Below are 20,636 nucleotides of genomic sequence, written 5' to 3'. Positions count from 1 at the left end.
TTTGCATAAAAACAGGGATTTGTTGTTCACACACACATTGCCGTGCATGTTTAAGCTGGCCAACTGCGTCAAAGTAATCCCTCTCTGGCCAGTCCCTACTTTAATCTAATCTAATCATTCACACACACCCTATAAATCATGTCTTTGGGTGTAGGAGAAAACCGGAGTGCCCGGCGGAAAACCCCCTTACTTAACTTACATACCAAACATACACAACAAACACACTAGCTATCTATCTATCTATGGAAACGGATGTCTTGGTCCGCGATGATGATCATCTGTCCACAATTCAGCAGCTGTATCTGTGAAAAGAGAAGAAACATGTATTAAGGGTTTCATAAAAGAAGTAAAGTTAACCAGAAAAAATAAATGTTCTAAATAATTCTACCAGTTAACAAAGCTGTTTTGAGAGAAAAGACACAAATCTGAATTAGCCAAGTCACCCTCAACTGGCAGGACCTGAACATAGCGCATGCGCATATAGTTTGCAGCATTACCTGATGCTATGCAAACAGCGGAGGGGGAACGTAATTGTCAGATTATTGCTATTATGTTATTATTATGTTTTGTGTGTGTTGCAGGGCGTCTTCAGTGTGTTGAACAGCAGATTTTGTGTGTGTTGCAATACAACCTTAGACACAGGCAAATCCCACCATTCAACCATTGAAGCTGCCCTGCAACACACACAAAACACACCCCGCAGTAGCAGGGCATAGTCTGACAATTACATTCTCCCTCCGCTGTTTGCATAGTGTCGGATAATGCCTCCTACGATCTGAGCATGCATCTACACGGCATCACAGCAACTGATCAGGAAATAAGAGGGAGTGCCGTTCCATACTGGGCATGCGCAGCCCAGCAGAGGCATTTTTCGACGGAGGCATTTACGACAACGAAACAGTGGACAGGTTCTTGTCTCTTGCATCCATCTCCCGATTCAGCCACAGCAGCTAATCAATCGCCCAATAATTTTTTTTCCTGTGTTGTTTTCCATAGAGCAGGGAAAGCTTAGAACCTCTGTTAGTTTTTTTTTGCTTCCTGGGAAACAAATGGATTCTACTCATGTCCTTCTCGGTGACACCAGGAGCTTCACTCGTACCTCCACCATATACCAGCAATTGAGGTATCAAATATTAGTGAATTATCCCTGTAAGAGCTATATAGCCTTTGGCATCTGAGCAGACAATCCAAATCAGTTGGTGGACATGATTCTGTGCAAATACAAAGCTAATGTTCATTTTGTAGCTACCCAAACTTCCTTCACAGAGCAGAAGGCTTTATTTATCTGATTCACCAATTTATTATAATATTTTATCCATCTAACCGCTCTGTAACAAGGATCTACATTATAGCAAACCTCATAGATTACATTCACTATAACGGGATCAATAGGCTTTATTCACAAAGCTATCAGACAAGGATAAGGATCCATATTTTCCAATAAGTGACCATTTTGCTAGTTGGAAAGAATAATATTGTAATGGGGGGAATCTATCCTTCTATCAGGCATGGCTTACCAGTTGCTGCTGTAACTGTTCCCTTATTCATCTTTGGTGGGTGTATGAATTCGTAAAGTTAGCGCTTCACAATCGAAGTCCATCCCAACTGGTGGCTGTAGAGATGATAATAGTCCAGGGTTGATAACGGCCGTCCGTCCGTCCATAATTTGGTACATCAAACGCAGACTGTAGGTGAGAGAAAAAAGTTAGATCTTTCAAAGGGTTTCTTACAGAAAATGTTCTTAAAGAACAAAATAATTTCTAAATGTTTTTGCCAAAGATTTAAAAACAATCACTTGTACTCAGAAATAGTAAAAGTGATAGAAAAGACTAACAGATGTAGGACACTTACCCATATATGATGATTGACCCTGGCGTGGACATGTTCTGCTCTGCTCTATCCATCTGGTGATGCATTCATCGTGGAATTGGTCGGAACAGGGAAGTCTAGAGCTTTTGTCTTCCTCTTCTATTTCCAGTAAACAGACGCTGCATTCAGGCAGCTTATCGCTCTCCTGGTTACAAGGTGGAGTCTGGACACTCTCCGGTTCTGCCCGGTTCTGGTCAGACGTAGAGTCATTTCTGTCAGGGTTCTCATCGCTCTCCTGGTTACAAGGTGGAGTCTGGACACTCTCCGGTTCTGCCTGGTTCTGGTCAGACGTAGAGTCATTTCTGTCAGGGTTCTCATCGCTCTCCCGGTTACAAGGTGGAGTCTGGACACTCTCCGGTTCTGCCTGGTTCTGGTCAGACGTAGAGTCATTTCTGTCAGGGTTCTCATCGCTCTCCCGGTTACAAGGTGGAGTCTGGACACTCTCCGGTTCTGCCTGGTTCTGGTCAAACGTAGAGTCATTTCTGTCAGGGTTCTCATTGCTCTCCCGGTTACAAGGTGGAGTCTGGACACTCTCCGGTTCTGCCTGGTTCTGGTCAAACGTAGAGTCATTTCTGTCAGGGTTCTCATCGCTCTCCCGGTTACAAAGGTGGAGTCTGGACACTCTCCGGTTCTGCCTGGTTCTGGTCAGACGTAGAGTCATTTCTGTCAGGGTTCTCATCGCTCTCCTGGTTACAAGGTGGAGTCTGGACACTCTCCGGTTCTGTCTGGTTCTGGTCAGACGTAGAGTCATTTCTGTCAGGGTTCTCATCGCTCTCCCGGTTACAAGGTGGAGTCTGGACACTCTCCGGTTCTGCCTGGTTCTGGTCAGACGTAGAGTCATTTCTGTCAGGGTTCTCATTGCTCTCCTGGTTACAAGGTGGAGTCTGGACACTCTCCGTTTCTGCCTGGTTCTGGTCAGATGTAGATTTGTTTCTGTCAGGGTTCTTATTGCTTCTGAAACTCTGGAGCAGTTGTTCTTCAGGCTCACGGGCCCATATTAAAGTTCTGGATTCTCTGATTGGAGGTATGGGAGAATCTTGGCCTGCAGAAACAATGGTGTTTATTAAATTGGAGATACTTTCCTCCTGTCTAATGCTAAAGACATGTTCCAAATGTTATTTCTTAACTTTACTTTTTTTTTTCATTTGTATAAATTCACAGCGGTGACCTCAAGACATTGTCCTCAGTAGTACTAGAATGTCCTTCTATTGTATTCTGTATGTTACTAAATATATTTAGTATCCAATATGTAGAATACACCCCCCTCTGTAACTGCTGCTACAGATGTGTAGAGCAAGGAACTCCAGGGCAGGACAAACACAGGACAATTTTATGAAATTCTAACCGAATTTTTGTAATAAATATGATCATCAACAGATGATATACTCATTTGTATATCTATATAGAGGATGAATTGATCCCCATGTGTGTGGCGTTTTATTGCTTTTTAATGGGGAACCATTAGGGAGATTTCTTTTCACTCCTCTTCACCTAGATATTACTTTTGTGTGGACTGGCCCTTTAAGAGCTGCATGTTGTCTGGCAGCTAAGCAGACAATTTAAATAAATCAACAGACATGATTCCTATGTCCGGTAAACACTGCAATTTTTTTTTCCATTCAACTCAGCAGGTTGAAAAAAAAGACCAACACAAGCAAGGTTGGTGCAACGACCTCCCCTGCTGTGCTATTGTTTTCTGACATGGGGGACCCCCCCCCCAACATTCCTTTTAATGATTGGCTTCTGTGGGACAGACTGCTGTACACACTGACCGAATGTGGGCCGGTTTCTGCTGAATGGTTATAAAGCTTTTCTTCATTTTTTAACCAACCCAAGATTCCTTCACACAGCAGAAGGCTTTTTTTTTGGCTAACGAAAAAAAAATTGTATTAATATTTTACCTGGAAATACTTGTAAAGTTGGCTCTCCGTTGTCAAAGCCGATGGAAAATGAGGCCCGGCTAGCCCAGAGTGATCCAGGGACCGTTATATATTAAGGTTTCCGTAGTTCTCTATGACAATTGTACGCTATATGTGAAAAGAGAGAAAATACATTTATTAAGAGTTTCCCAAAAGTAAAAAGTCTGAATCAACTAAATAAGTTTATATAATTTTCTCCAGCTAATAAAAACAATCACCTTTACTCAGTATTGAAAATGTGGGAGAAAAAAACAGGTATAAGACACTTACTGTCATATGCGAAGGGAACCTTTCCTTGCAGATGGGACAGGTGGAATCCCGCTCCTGTGGCATGAAACTGGTGAGAGCAGGGCAGTCTGTGGATATCTGCTCCCTCTTCCAATTGCTGTTGGCATACTCTGCAAGCAGGATGCTCCTCCCTCTGCTGATCATGAAGATGGGGGCTCTGGATGTACCCCGGATCTGACTGGTTCCAATCAACCTCAGGAGGCGTGAATACCATTGGAACGTCAGGGTCCCAATGTCTCTGGCGCAGCTGATGGGGGCTTTGGATGCTCCCCATCTCTGGCTGGTTCCGATCGACCTCAGAAGGCGTGAATACCATTGGAACGTCAGGGTCCTGATGTCTCTGGTGCAGCTGAGTTCTGTATCTCTGGGAGATGTCGTGGTTGTGAAGTCTCTGGTGAAACTGATTTTCCCGCAGTGGGGATCTTGATCTTCTCCTTTAAATGGGTATAACAGGCTATAGGTGTCAGTGTGATGTGGTACATACAGGGGATATAACAGGTTATAGGTGTCGGTGTGATGTGATGTGGTACATACAGGGGATATAACAGGTTATAGGTGTCGGTGTGATGTGGTACATACAGGGGATATAACAAGTTATATGTGTCAGTGTGATGTGGTACATACAGGGGATATAACAGGTTATAGGTGTCGGTGTGATGTGGTACATACAGGGGATATAACAAGTTATATGTGTCAGTGTGATGTGGTACATACAGGGGATATAACAGGTTATAGGTGTCGATGTGATGTGGTACATACAGGGGGTATAAAAGGTTATAGTTGTTGGTGTGATGTGGTATATACAGAGGATATAACAGGTTATAAGTGTCAGTGTGATGTGGTACATACAGGTTATAGGTGTCAGTGTGATGTGGTACATACAGGGGATATAACAGATTATAGGTGTCAGTGTCCCTTGATGTGGACTGTCATCTCTCTGTTCAGGTGCTTTTGGCCATCCAATTTTCCTACAGTCATCATGTGTTGAAGTACCAGGAGTTCCAGTAAGCACCTGCCTAAGATAACAGTTTGATTTTGGAATAATCAATAACGTGATTGATTGAGAAAGTGACAGAAGAAATCATTCAACCTCTTCATGTGAGGCATAGGGCTGGCCTGTCCGGGATCGCGGTTGCTCCTGAAGTCCTGCCTCCGCACATGACGCCCAATCACAGTGCGCTGGACACTGAACATGTCAGGCAGAACGCGGGGGAGACAAGCAAAAATGTGAGCCGCCGCCGTCTTCACTTCCTATCTGCCGGACCGATGCAGGCCAGGACAAGAAGGTGAGTGAGATTCCCTCGTGAGAGTCATGTTACTGGCCCCGGGGGGATGAGAAAAAGAGAGAGGGAATACTGAAGGCAGGACAGTGTAGTGTAGTATGGTGGTCAGTGTAGTGTAGTATAGTGGTCAGTGTAGTGTAGTATAGTGGTTAGTGTAGTGTAGTATGTTGGTCAATGTAGTGTAGTGGACAGTATAGTGTAGTGGACAGTATAGTGGACAATATAGTGGTCAGTGTAGTGTAGTGGACAGTATAGTACAGTGGTCAGTGTAGTGAACAGTATAGTACAGTGGTCGGTGTAGTGTAGTGGACAGTGTAGTGTAGTGGACAGTATAGTATAATGGTCAGTGTAGTGTAGTGAACAGTATAGTATAGTGGTCAGTGTAGTGTAGTGGACAGTATAGTATAGTGGTCAGTGTAGTGCAGTGGACAGTATAATACAGTGGTCAGTGTAGTGGACAGTGTAGTGTAGTGGTCAGTGTAGTGTAGTGCACAGTATAGTGGACAGTACAGTGGTCATTGTAGTGTAGTGGACAGTATAGTATAATGGACAGTATAGTGGACAGTGTAGTGGACAGTATAGTATAATGGACAGTATAGTGGTCAGTGTAGTGTAGTGGACAGTATAGTGGTCAGTATAGTGTAGTGGACAGTATAGTGGTTAGTGTAGTGGACAGTATAGTGGTCAGTGTAGTGTAGTGGAATGTATAGTGGTCAGTGTAGTGTAGTGGTCAGTGTAGTGTAGTGGACAGTATAGTGATTAGTGTAGTGTAGTTCTCAGTGTAGTGGACAGTATAGTACAGTGGACAGTGTAGTGTAGTGGTCCGTGTAGTGGTTAGTATAGTGGTCAGTGTAGTGTATTTCTCATTGTAGTGGACAGCATAGTATAGTGGTCAGTGTAGTGGACAGTGTAGTGTAGTGGTCAGTATAGTTCTCAGTGTAGTGGACAGTAAAATATTGTGGTCAGTGTAGTGTGTAATGGTCAGTAAATTAATCAGGTTGGTCAGAACTATTGTATTGTTGGAAGGGACTCGGGGAGTGTCTAAGTCTGCAGGTTAGGGGGGGCGCAAATTACTTGCCTTGCCCCGGGTGCTGACAACCCACGCTATGCCACTGGCTCTGGCCCAAATTCCCAATCCAAATGCAGTGAGCCGGCTGCATGAGAGACATTTTCCGGATGTCCTTCCTGGTACCCCTGCCAAAAGATCACCACAAAGAAGATGTGTCTGTAGAAAAAGCAGATATAGGCGTGACACTCGCTATTATTGTCCCTCCTGTCCTGACCAACCTTGTCACTGCATCGGGGACTGTTTCCATCGCTACCACACACTAGTGGAGTATTAGCATAGGGTACAGCACGGCACAGGTGGCCATCGCATTTTGAGAGACCTGAACCTGTACTTTTTATTCTTCTCTCTCTATTGTTCTGCTCTGTTTTACTGTATTTTATGCTTAACTGTGCATACTAGCTCATTATGCCTTTGCCTTACAAGATTTTTTATTTTATTTTTTTGCAGGTATACAACCGCTTTAAAATGAAGGCCACCTCTATAGGTCTACACATGTAATGTGCATTGCAGTAACAAGCGCAGCATGTAAACCAGCCCTGAACCATTTTTGTTTTCATATGGAGCTGCTGCTGAACATAACATTTCCGTATTTCATTTGTTTTATACCAAATTTCTTTCATCCACACTTACTGCTGTAAGATTTAACAGTTGGAAACACTTTAAACAGCGAAAAAAATCTTTATTTTTGCAACTTCCAGAATATGATTATACTAATATCAAATTTCTAAGTTGAGGTTTATTTGCATTTGTAAAATATTTTTCACATAAGGTCTGTAGTAGAAAAAAATAAATAGCTGTGTTGCAGAAGCAATTAGCTACCTATGGCCTGCAGCATGTAATGATGCGTGCACATTCCCATATATTAGTGGGTTGCCATCCGGCTTCAATATAAAGTAAGCCACTCATAAATTGTTGTGGTTGACAGTACTTACGACTGGTGCCAAAAGCTGAGCCAAACATTTTGTCTGTGCGAACCACAGAGTCTGGCTGGAAATCTTACAGCCCGTAGGTTCTTGATAAAGCACAGTTCTCAATCCATCATGGATAACAAAAACACATGTAGTTCACATGGCTTCTGTGAATGGGAATGCATTTAAAACAGCAATTGCACACGTTATTAAAATGCATGGTCACAATCAGAGGTTTCCTGCTGAGACAGGGACTCACCCTTTCATTATGTTGAATATCTATAATAACAAATTACACCCATCATATATACACACTTCATCGTTTTATTTATGCAGGTCCTGGGAAATTTCAGAAACGCTTTAGCTCAAAGGTATTCACTGAGAGTAGAATTAGGAAAAACAGTTTTATGGGGAATTAAATATCAATTTGAAGGACACAGCATGAAGAAGCCACTAATGCCATTTTATAACAAGCGGAAGTCTACAAGCCAAAATATATATTTAATAGAAGTGATATTGAGGCTACAGGCATTGCAGCCATGTGGACTCCTCCAGACTGTACTTGTCCGGCAATACATTGCAGACGTATAACCCATTCTGAACTAGTTGATTATTGCCAGCTGCATATGAACAACCAGCTTTCAAGGGTTATTCCACCCAAACCTGATACAGCGGAACCTCGGTTTAAGAATAACTTGGTTTGAGAGCGTTTTGATTTGCGAGCAACTCGGTTTGAGAGTGTTGACACGCAAGACAAGCATAATTCAAGCTAAATAGGCCTGCAGTACCTAATTTGGCCCGAGATATGGGGGCGCAGAAGCCGAGCAGAGCCGAAAATAGGCCTGCAGTATTTCATTTGACCTGAGGTAGGGGGGCGCAGGAGCCGAGAAAGGCTGAACATTGGCCTCCAGTACCTAATTTGGCCTGAGTTTCGGGGGCGCAGGAAACGAGCCAAAGTGTCCTCAGGTCTTTTTGGCTGTTTTCGGCGCCCTCTGGCACCCCCACCTCTGGCCGCATTCTGTATTGCATCCCATTGAAGTCAATGCGGAACAAATTATTTTTGTTTTCATTGACTTCAATGGGAAAACTTGCTTTTATATGCTTTGGATTACGAGCATACTCCTGGAACGGATTATGCTCGTAATCCAAGGTTCAACTGTATTTCATATTTTAGCAGATGCTGCAGTGCTAAGCCACCTGACAGTTTCCTATATCTCTCAGGAACACTGTTGGTGAAGTCTCTGCACATGAGTTTGGGTGGCCTTTTTAAGGAGGTCCCATTCTCCCTATTAGCTTTGTATCTATTATACAGTATATTACCAACTTCAATCACCCCGTTCCTGCTGCCCAGGCTAATTTTCAGCTTTCAGTGCTGTCACGTAGGGATGAGCTCCGCGTTCGATTCGAACGTATGTTCGACTCGAACATCGGTCGTTCGATCGTTCGTCGAAACTCGAACAAAACGGGTCGTTCGCGCCAAATTCGAGTGACGCAAAACGTCCCATAATTCACTGGGGCGTTGAGCGCTGATGATTGGCCAAGCATGCTGTATGTCCCGCATGCTTGGCCAATCACAGCGCTCAAAAAACGAAGAGCCATAATTGGCCAAAGCCAGGGTGGCTTTGGCCAATTATGGCTCAGGGGGATTAGTACACGCCCCCCACTATAAAAGGCAGCCTGCACGGCTGCCTAGTGTAGTGTGTTGGCGGTTCTAGAGAAGATCAGTCAGTCAGACAGAGAGAGATAGAGAGATAGAGACACAGTGTCTTAACCAGATAGATAGATAGATAGATAGATAGATAGATAGATAGATAGATAGATAGATAGAGTAGGAAGTGTAGTCAGTATAGTTAAAAGTACAGTTTGTAGAGAATATATTCACATCCTTAGGCGTTGTCAATATATTTATAAACTGTACAGCTCAGCTAGTTTATCTATCAGGCAGGAGATTGTTCTACATGCAGCGCTCTAACGTGTTGTATTGCCTGCATTAGGGATTTACTTTAAATATAATTATTCTGTGTTATTTAACGTGTGCTAGTTAATTGCACACACAGACGCATTACCTGTTACTGCACGTGTGCAATTTATTTGCACAGAAGCGCAGTCGCTGTTAATGCAACTGGGCTATTGAATTGCACAGAAACGCAGTCGCTATTACTGCGTGCGTGCTGTTTAATAGCAACTAAAGGCAGTTGGTGTCACTGCGTGCGTGCTGTTAAATCGCATTTGACCGCAGTCGCTATTACTGCGTGCGTGCTGTTTAATAGCAACTAAAGGCAGTTGGTGTCACTGCGTGCGTGCTGTTAAATCGCATTTGACCGCAGTCGCTATTACTGCGTGCGTGCTGTTTAATAGCAACTAAAGGCAGTTGGTGTCACTGCGTGCGTGCTGTTAAATCGCATTTGACCGCAGTCGCTATTACTGCGTGCGTGCTGTTTAATAGCAACTAAAGGCAGTTGGTGTCACTGCGTGCGTGCTGTTAAATCGCATTTGACCGCAGTCGCTATTACTGCGTGCGTGCTGTTTAATAGCAACTAAAGGCAGTTGGTGTCACTGCGTGCGTGCTGTTAAATCGCATTTGACCGCAGTCGCTATTACTGCGTGCGTGCTGTTTAATAGCAACTAAAGGCAGTTGGTGTCACTGCGTGCGTGCTGTTAAATCGCATTTGACCGCAGTCGCTATTACTGCGTGCGTGCTGTTTAATAGCAACTAAAGGCAGTTGGTGTCACTGCGTGCGTGCTGTTAAATCGCATTTGACCGCAGTCGCTATTACTGCGTGCGTGCTGTTTAATAGCAACTAAAGGCAGTTGGTGTCACTGCGTGCGTGCTGTTAAATCGCATTTGACCGCAGTCGCTATTACTGCGTGCGTGCTGTTTAATAGCAACTAAAGGCAGTTGGTGTCACTGCGTGCGTGCTGTTAAATCGCATTTGACCGCAGTCGCTATTACTGCGTGCGTGCTGTTTAATAGCAACTAAAGGCAGTTGGTGTCACTGCGTGCGTGCTGTTAAATCGCATTTGACCGCAGTCGCTATTACTGCGTGCGTGCTGTTTAATAGCAACTAAAGGCAGTTGGTGTCACTGCGTGCGTGCTGTTAAATCGCATTTGACCGCAGTCGCTATTACTGCGTGCGTGCTGTTTAATAGCAACTAAAGGCAGTTGGTGTCACTGCGTGCGTGCTGTTAAATCGCATTTGACCGCAGTCGCTATTACTGCGTGCGTGCTGTTTAATAGCAACTAAAGGCAGTTGGTGTCACTGCGTGCGTGCTGTTAAATCGCATTTGACCGCAGTCGCTATTACTGCGTGCGTGCTGTTTAATAGCAACTAAAGGCAGTTGGTGTCACTGCGTGCGTGCTGTTAAATCGCATTTGACCGCAGTCGCTATTACTGCGTGCGTGCTGTTTAATAGCAACTAAAGGCAGTTGGTGTCACTGCGTGCGTGCTGTTAAATCGCATTTGACCGCAGTCGCTATTACTGCGTGCGTGCTGTTTAATAGCAACTAAAGGCAGTTGGTGTCACTGCGTGCGTGCTGTTAAATCGCATTTGAACGCAGTCGCTATTACTGCGTGCGTGCTGTTTAATAGCAACTAAAGGCAGTTGGTGTCACTGCGGCTATTTTGTTACTTTACACTTGAGCCAAGTCGCCCTTACTGTGTGGTTGCTGTTTAATACCATCTGAAAGCAGTTGGTGTGACAGCGACTATTTTGTTACTTTACACTTGAACCAAGTCGCTCTTACTGTGTGATTGCTGTTTAATACCATCTGAACGCAGTCGGTGTGACAGCGACTATTTTGTTACTTTACACTTGAGCCAAGTCGCTCTTACTGTGTGGTTGCTGTTTAATACCATCTGAACGCAGTTGGTGTGACAGCGACTATTTTGTTACTTTACACTTGAGCCAAGTCGCTCTTACTGTGTGGTTGCTGTTTAATACCATCTGAACGCAGTTGGTGTGACAGCGACTATTTTGTTACTTTACACTTGAACCAAGTCGCTCTTACTGTGTGATTGCTGTTTAATACCATCTGAACGCAGTCGGTGTGACAGCGACTACTTTGTTACTTTACACTTGAGCCAAGTCGCTCTTACTGTGTGGTTGCTGTTTAATACCATCTGAACGCAGTCGGTGTGACAGCGACTATTTTGTTACATAACACCTGAACGCATAACTATGGCTGGAAGGACAAAGAGAGGCAGAGAGTCACGAGGGCAAGCAGGCTCTGCATCTAGAGGTAACGCTGGTGATGGATGTGGTGCATCCTCTTCAGCACGTGGCCGTGGCCGCTCGTCCTTCTTTTCGGGAGCTGGCCGTGTTGAGCCTCAACATGCTGAGAAATTAGTTGAGTGGATGACCAAGCCGTCCTCATCCTCCTCATCCTCTCTCACACAGACTGATTATAGTTTGTCTGGCAAAGCAGCTGCCAAGGCGTCCTCTACCCTCTGCACAATGGGATCACACAATCCTTCCCTAGTCCCACCGTGTCCTCCTGAGGAGTCCCCCGAACTGTTTCAACACAGTGTTGGGTACATGCTAGCTGAAGATGCACAGCGTTTTGAAGACTCCGATGACGGAACACTGATAGAGGAAGGCATTGATGTGAGCCCAGGGAGAGGGGGTGGCCGAGAGGGACAACAATCTGGGAGTGATGTTCCCCCAGCTGGAGCATACTGCCAGGTTGTCGCCAGTGATGATGAGGAGGGAGGGGATGATGAGGTCATTGACTCTACCTGGGTGCCTGGTAGGAGAGAGGAGGAGGAGGAAGAGGACGAGGCACAGGCACATCTTCAAAGAGGCAGGAAGCCCTCCAGGGGTCAGCTTAAGGGCAGTACACCAACTGCATTACGTGGCGCTGCTGTGTCTCAACGGTACAGCAAAAGTTCTTTGGTGTGGGCCTTTTTTGAAACCTGTCCATCAGATGCTACCTTTGCTGTTTGCAACATATGTCTCAAGCGTATCTCGCGTGGCCAAAACATCACCCGCTTGGGCACCACATGCTTGTCCAGACATATGTCGACCTGCCATGCAGCTCGTTGGCAGGCATACCAGAAAGACCCACACCAAAGACCAAAGCGGTCCTCCCCTTGCCCTTCTGTGACCTCAAACCCCACTAGACCCCTAGTCCTCTCTGCAGCCTGCACCGAAGGTGTAGAAATAGGTGTGTCACAACGTAGTAGTGGTAGTACATCCGGCCAATCTACTGATATTACCAGACAAATTTCCCTGCCCCAGCTGCTGCAGCACCGAAAGAAGTACGCTCCCAGCCATCCACATGCCCAGCGGTTGAATGCTAGCTTAGCAAAATTGCTAGCACTTCAACTGCTACCTTTTCAGTTGGTAGATTCTGCCCCCTTCCGTGAGTTTGTGGAATGTGCAGTACCTCAGTGGCAAGTACCCAAACGCCACTTTTTTTCACGGAAGGCGATTCCGGCTCTCTACCGGCATGTGGAAGGCAATGTCCATACCTCGCTGGACAGGGCGGTCAGTGGTAAGGTGCATCTTACCGCTGACTCATGGTCCAGCAGGCATGGACAGGGACGTTACCTGTCTTTTACGGCCCATTGGGTGACTCTGCTGGCAGCTGGGAAGGGCGCAGGTCAAGGCACAGTAGTTTTGGAGTTTGTTCCACCACCACGCCTCCAAAACACTACAACTGCTTGTGACACACCTCTCTCCTCCACCCCCTCCTCTTCTTCTTCCTCTGTGGCCTCTTCCTGTGGTGATGTTGGCTCAGAACCAGCCGTGCTCCGTAGGCGTACGACGGGCTACGCAGGAATGCAGGCCAAGAGATGCCATGCGGTCCTAGAGCTGGTGTGCTTGGGAGACAGGAGCCACACTGGGGAAGAGGTTCTTTCAGCTCTGCAGGGGCAGGCTCAGAGGTGGTTGACGCCACGCCAGCTGAAGCCTGGAATGGTGGTCAGCGATAATGACACCAACCTCCTCTCTGCCCTGCGACGTGGAAAACTCACCCATGTGCCCTGTTTTGCGCATGTTCTCAATTTGGTGGTGCAGCGGTTCTTGGGCAGGTACCCTGGCTTACAGGATGTCCTGAGGCAGGCCAGGAAAGTCTGTGTGCATTTCCGGAGGTCATATAATGCCACTGCTCGGCTGACAGACCTCCAGAGGGAATACAACCTGCCCAAGAACCGCCTAATCTGTGACATGCCCACCAGATGGAACTCTACGTTGGCCATGCTGCAGCGGCTGCACACGCAGCAGAGGGCCATCAATGAGTACCTGTGCCAATATGGCAGCAGAACTGGCTCAGGGGAGCTTGGGTTTTTTTCACCACGCCAGTGGGCCTTGATCAGGGATGCATGCACTGTCCTGTCACCATTTGAGGAGGCCACGAGGATGGTGAGCAGTGACAGTGCATGCATCAGTGAGACTGTCCCGCTTATTCACATGTTGGAGCACACCCTACGTGGAATAATGGACAGGGCCCTTGAGGCAGAACAGAGGGAGGAAGAGGAGGACTTCCTTACCTCTCAAGGCCCCCTTTATCCAGACACTGTTCCTGCTTGCCCACCTGGAACACAGGAAGAGGAGGATGAGGAAGAGGAGGAGGAGGAGGATTGTATCAGCAGCATGGAGGTGGAGCCTAGCACTCAGCATCAACAGCAGCAGTCTTCAAGGGATCATTTACAGTCCCAAGGAACACGTGGACTTTTACGTGGCTGGGATGAGGTGGCTGAGGATCCGGTCGTCCTCAGTGACCCAGAGGACTGTGCCCCGAATGCCTCTGCAAACCTACGCTGCATGGCCTCCCTGATTCTGCAAAGCCTGCGTAAGGATCCTCGTGTACGTGCTATCAAGGAGAGGGATCATTACTGGCTGGCAACTCTCCTTGATCCACGTTACAAGAGTAAGGTAACGGATCTTATGTTGCCATCGCAGAGGGAGCAGAAGATGAAACTACTGCGGGAGGCCTTGCAGAAGGGTCTGTGCAATGCGTTCCCAGAACCGGGGGGATTACCAAAACCTGGCCCTGGACAACGTCTTGCTGAGGCTTCGGTGAGTCAGAGAAGGAGCGGTGGAGAAGGTGGCCGTCTGACCGATGCGTTCAGACAATTTTTTAATCCGCAGCCCCAAGGTCTGACCGGTTCCAGCAACCATCGCCAGCGTCTGGTTTACATGGTCCGGGAATACCTAGCGGCAAGATCCGACTTGGACACCTTCCCCACGGAAAATCCTCTGGCTTACTGGGTCTTGAGGATGGATCACTGGCCAGAGCTTGCACAGTACGCAATTGAGCTACTGGCTTGCCCTGCATCCAGTGTTCTTTCAGAACGTACATTCAGTGCTGCTGGAGGCTTTGTGACCGATCACAGGGTACGCCTCTCCACCGACTCTGTTGATCGACTGACCTTCATCAAAATGAATCAGGCTTGGATCAACACCGGCTACCAAGCACCTGATGCTGATGTTACTGAATAAGAATTTTGTGTTGAAATATCAGATCCCTTTGAGACTGCTGATGCTGAGTGACTGTCCTGTTGTGCTGCTGATGGAATATCCTTCTCCTCCTCACTTTTCATGCTGTTAGCTAGTAAGAAATTTTGTTTTTCTGTGCTCCGCCACCAGTGCCTAAGGCCTAATTTTTCTGCCCCTGTTTAACAGGGGCGCCTAATAACAATTTTTGATGCAATACTTTGCACGTGGCCTAAGGCCTAATTTTTGTGCCCCTGTGTAACAGGGGCGTCTAATAACAATTTTTGATGCAATACTTTGCACGTGGCCTAAGGCCTAATTTTTGTGCCCCTGTGTAACAGGGGCGTCTAATAACAATTTTTGATGCAATACTTTGCACGTGGCCTAAGGCCTAATTTTTGTGCCCCTGTGTAACAGGGGCGTCTAATAACAATTTTTGATGCAATACTTTGCACGTGGCCTAAGGCCTAATTTTTGTGCCCCTGTGTAACAGGGGCGTCTAATAACAATTTTTGATGCAATACTTTGCACGTGGCCTAAGGCCTAATTTTTGTGCCCCTGTGTAACAGGGGCGTCTAATAACAATTTTTGATGCAATACTTTGCACGTGGCCTAAGGCCAAATTTTTGTGCCCCTGTGTAACAGGGGCGTCTAATAACAATTTTTGATGCAATACTTTGCACGTGGCCTAAGGCCTAATTTTTCTGCCCCTGTGTAACAGGGGTGTCTAATAACAATTTTTGATGCAATACTTTGCACGTGGCTCCTTGTTGCGCTCCAATTACAGATATTGGGAGGGGTTGCAGTGTTATGTTGCGCCTATGGACACATTTTTATGCCCCTGTGTAACAGGGGCACCTAATAACAATTTTTGATGCAATACTTTGCACGTGGCTCCTTGTTGCGCTCCAATTACAGATATTGGGAGGGGTTGCAGTGTTATGTTGCGCCTACGGACACATTTTTATGCCCCTGTGTAACAGGGGCACCTAATAACAATTTTTGATGCAATACTTTGCACGTGGCTCCTTGTTGCGCTCCAATTACAGATATTGGGAGGGGTTGCAGTGTTATGTTGCGCCTATGGACACATTTTTATGCCCCTGTGTAACAGGGGCACCTAATAACAATTTTTGATGCAATACTTTGCACGTGGCTCCTTGTTGCGCTCCAATTACAGATATTGGGAGGGGTTGCAGTGTTATGTTGCGCCTATGGACACATTTTTATGCCCCTGTGTAACAGGGGCACCTAATAACAATTTTTGATGCAATACTTTGCACGTGGCTCCTTGTTGCGCTCCAATTACAGATATTGGGAGGGGTTGCAGTGTTATGTTGCGCCTACGGACACATTTTTATGCCCCTGTGTAACAAGGGCGCCTAATAACAATTTTTGATGCAATACTTTGCACGTGGCTCTTTGTTGCGCTACAATTACAGTATGTTTGAGGGGTGCCCTTTTTTCTACAATTTTGCTTTCCCAAAAAGATAATGCCACCCCCCCACCACCCCTAAAATAATCGAGATATTGTTCCCACACAGCACGTGCGCAACCAGTATTAAATGACTTTGTTCTTATAATAATTTAATGTTGTGCAGGGACATTTCTAAACATGTGCCACTACTAGAGACACACAGCAGGTGTGATATTTGAAGGAATTTTTCATTTTTTTTTTTTCACTTTAAACATCATTAAAATCGCTGCTCCGCAAAAACGTCCGTTTTTAAAATATTTTTTTCGATTGATACATGTTCCCTGGGGCAAGACCCGGGTTCTGAAAGACGTTTACCAACATTAAATTGAATATTGGTCTTTAAAATGATCGTTTTTGAATTCGAACGTTCGAGTCCCATAGACTTCAATGGGGTTCTAAATGTTCGCGCGAACCCGCGGTCTGTTCGAACGTTCTGATGCGAACCGAACCCGGGTATGTTCGGCTCATCCCTACTGTCACGCTTTGAATGACAATTGCGCAGTTATACAACACTGTACACATATGAAATTGTTATTATTTTCTTGAGACAAATAGAGCTTTCTTTTGGTGGTATTTAAAGCGGAGGTCCGCCAATTTTTTTTTTTTTAAGTCAGCAGCTACAAATACTGCAGCTGCTGACTTTTAAAATAAGCACACTTACCTGTCCAGGGCGCCCGTGATTTCGGCACCCGAAACCGATGGATCCCTCAGCTCTCGGATGCTGCCTCGTGGCTTCACTTCCTGGTTCCCTACTGCGCATGCGCGACTCACATTGCGCGATGCCACTGGTCCTTGCTGTCTTCTGGGACCTGTGTGTCTCCCAGAAGACAGTGGGGGGGGGGAGTGCCGTAGATACCCGCAGGTGGCTTGGGTATCTATGACCGTAAGTGGGAGCAAAATACCTGTATTAAACAGGTATATGCTCCCCCCTCCCCCTGAAAGGTGTCAAATGTGATACTAGGGGGGAGGGTTCCGAAAAGCGGAAGTTCCATTATTGGGTGGAACTCTGCTTTAATCACTTCCTGACCGCCCACCGTACATATACTGAGGCAGGGCGGCTCGGCTGCGCAAAATCACTTACCTGCACGTGATTTTGTGCATGCAGTTTCGGGGCGTGTGCTGACGGAGCTCCGCTCCCGATGTGATTGGACACAGCGGGAGCAAATCAGCGGGTCCGGCGGCCACGATGGCCGATGTGACCTGCCGATCGTTCAGTGGAGACAAAAACAAGGCACACCACTGATCTGTCAGTGAGGGATAGCGACATCTAGTGTTTCAGCTAAGCTGAAACACAATCTCAGCTTTCCTGTATTGCATCTGTCCCCCATTCAGAAAGATCACCACTAGTGTTAACCCCTTCTCTGCCAGTGTCATCTATACAGGGATTAGTGCATTTTTTAGCACTGATCCCTGTATTAGTGTCACTGGTCCCCAAAAAGTGTTACTTGGTGTCAGATTTGTCCACCACAATGTTGCAGTCCCGCTAAAAAGCGCTGATTGCCACCATTACTAGTAAAAAAAAAAAATATGAAAATGCCATAGATCGTTCCTCTATTTTGTAGACACGATAACCTTTGCGCACACCAATCAATATACACGTATTGCGATTTTTTTTTTACCAAAAATATGTAGAAGAATACATATTGTATTTGGTATTGTATTTGGTACAGCGTCGCACGACCACCCAATTGACAGTTAAAGCGATGCAGTGCTGTATCACAAAAAATTGCCTGGTCAGGAAGTGGGTAAAACCCAATGGTGATTTTATTTTTTGCTAAACAAATTAAAAAAGACGGAAAACTTTTTCTGATGAGGCTGCACTGAACGGGCACTGATGAGGTTGCACTGATGAGGAAGCACTGATCAGGCGGCACTGATGGGCACTGATAACTGATATGCTGCACTGATGGGCACTGATGAGGAGGCACTGATGAGGAGGCACTGATAGGCGGGGTAGATCACTTGTGTTAGTCCAGCAATCTGTCAGGTTTTTTTTTTCCGTTCAACCCTCAGGGTTATAGAGTGTACCAATAATCAATAGACAGTGCTGCGCTATAAAAAACATCAATAATAATAAAAGTGTAACTAAAAATGGTAATCAATAAACATATGTTGCTTAAAGTTCATATATAATATCTGTGACTAATTGAAGTGAATTCAAAAAATCAATACATCAACGGTGCAAAAATCCAAAATGCTTGTGCTTGAGTCAAATCAGCAGTGTCCCCCCTTCTTGACCAGAGCACTTTTTGCGATTCGGCACTGGGTCGCTTTAAATGACAATTGCGCCCAAACAAAATTAACATCCTTTTCTCCACAAATGGAACTTTCTTTTGGTGGTATTTGATCACCTCTGCGTTTTTTATTTTTTGCGCTATAAACAAAAAAAGAGTGAGAATTTTGAAAAAAACAACAACATTTTTTACTTTTTGCTATAATAAATATCCCCCAAAAATATATAAAAAAACAAATTTATTTCTCAGTTTAGGCTGATATGTATTCTTCAACATATTTTTGGTAAGAAAAATCGCAATAAGTGTATATTGATTGGTTTGCGCAAATGTTATAGCGTCTACAAAATAGGGGATAGTTTTATGGCATTTTTATTACAATTTTCTTTTTTATTATTAATGGCGGCGATCAGTGTTTTTTATCGTGACTGCGACATTATGGCAGACACATCGGACACTTTTAACACTATTTTGGTACCATTTTTAAGGGGTTAAACACTAGGGGGCAATGAAGGTGTTACGTGTGTCCTAGGGAGTGATTCTAACTGTGGGGGGGGGGGCTGGGCTACAAGTGAGACGACAGTGATCACTGCTCCCGATGACAGGGAGCAGTAGATCACTGTCCTGTCACTAGGCAGAACAGGGAAATCTCCCCATTTTGCAGCTCCATGACACGATCGCGGGCACCTGGCGGACCTTGGGGCCCGCGGGCATGGTCACGGACCACACGGCATGCAGCCGTGCCATTCTGCTGACGTATATCAGCGTTAGCCGGTCGGCAAGTGGTTAAAATGTTTAATAATTTATAAAAAAGGTAAGGTATAAAACTCACAAAGATGGCATCGTAAGCCGTGCAAGCTGAAAACACATTTCAGAGGCTAGGTCTCAAGATGGCCATGATGTAACATCAATATGCAGGCTCCGTCCCCTAGACGCATATCGTCAAAGCATTGACTTTTTCAGTAGGGGTGAAGAAGCCAATGGAGGGAGGCCTTGGACCTACCTGTCTATGGATTTTATTGTGGAGTTACCCAACTCCCCGGGCAACACAGTTATCCTTAAAGTGACACTAAAGGTCTGTGTTTTTTTTTTAAATAACAAACATGTCATACAGTACCTCCACTGTGCACTTCGTTTTGCACAGTGTCCTTGATCCACGTGTTCTGGGGTCCCATGGCCGCTCTCGCTGCTCCTCCCCGCATTAGATAACCCCCTCTGGGAAGCTCTTTCCCAAGGGGGTTACCTTGCGGGCGCGCTCCTGAGTCATACATTCGGGGTCCATAGACTCCAAGTTTATGACTCGGCCTCTGCTCAATTGGATTTTATTGACAGCAGAGGGAGCCAATGGCTGTCCTGCTATGAATCTATGCAATCAAAGCTGGGACTCCGTGGAGAGAAGGATGGCGGGGACGCGCCCACAGAAATTCAGGTAGGTAAAACGGGGGGGCTGGGGGGCCGGACACTGCAAGGTGTTTTTTCACCCTAATGCAAAGGATGCATTAAGGTGAAAAAACACATAGGTTTACAACCCCTTTAAGAAGTTACCTACATCCAAAGAACTGGCATCCATTTTTGCTTGGGCGATCTTTCGATTACATGGGCTACCCATGTTATCATCTCGGACAGGGGTAGCCAGTTTGTATCCAGGTTTTGTGCACAGTTGGGAATTTAGCTTTCCTTCTCTCTTGTGTATCACACACAATCTAATGGGGCAACAGAACAAGTTAACCAGTCCTTGGAGCAGTTTCTATATTGCTATATTTCTGACCATCATAACAACTGGTCAGACCTCTTACCTTGGGCGGAGTTTGCTCACAATAGTGCCGTTAATTTCGCTTCCCGATTGTCCCCATTTATGGTGAACTATGGTTTCCAACAAGCCATGTTGCCTGACTAATCTGTTCCTCAGAGCATTCATGCGTCAGGGGAGCATCTCCGTGGTCTTTGTTCCACTTGGGTACAGGTCCAAGAGTCCTTGCAACTTGCCATTGATAGGTACAGTCTCATTGCTGACCACAAGCGCCAACCTGCACCTTCCTACCAAGTTGGGGAGAGGGTCTGTCTGTCATTTTGCAACCTCAGACTCCGTGTTCCCTGAAATTGGTACCTCGGTTTATTGGGCCTTTCCTTATTCTCCGCAGGATTAACCCAGTGT

At 45.8% G+C, this 20,636-nt stretch overlaps 1 protein-coding gene across 1 annotated transcript; it reads right to left on the bottom strand.

Annotated features, from left to right (window-relative positions):
* Window positions 1–240: 240 nt before the first annotated feature.
* LOC120935723 (acidic repeat-containing protein-like) lies at window positions 241–20,399 on the bottom strand. The gene is made up of 5 exons (XM_040347782.1): window positions 20,278–20,399; window positions 20,027–20,184; window positions 2,505–2,911; window positions 1,852–2,413; window positions 241–302 (listed from the first exon to the last, which is right to left on the bottom strand). The coding sequence occupies exons 1-5, from the start codon at window positions 20,397–20,399 to the stop codon at window positions 241–243; spliced, it is 1,311 nt and encodes a 436-aa protein (XP_040203716.1).
* Between the last annotated feature and the right edge of the window lie 237 nt (window positions 20,400–20,636).

This window comes from Rana temporaria, chromosome 4, assembly GCF_905171775.1.
Source record: "Rana temporaria chromosome 4, aRanTem1.1, whole genome shotgun sequence".
Taxonomy (NCBI): Eukaryota; Metazoa; Chordata; class Amphibia; order Anura; family Ranidae; genus Rana; species Rana temporaria.
The sequence above is the reverse complement of the archived record's forward strand: the minus strand, read 5'-3'. Positions and strand labels throughout refer to the sequence as shown.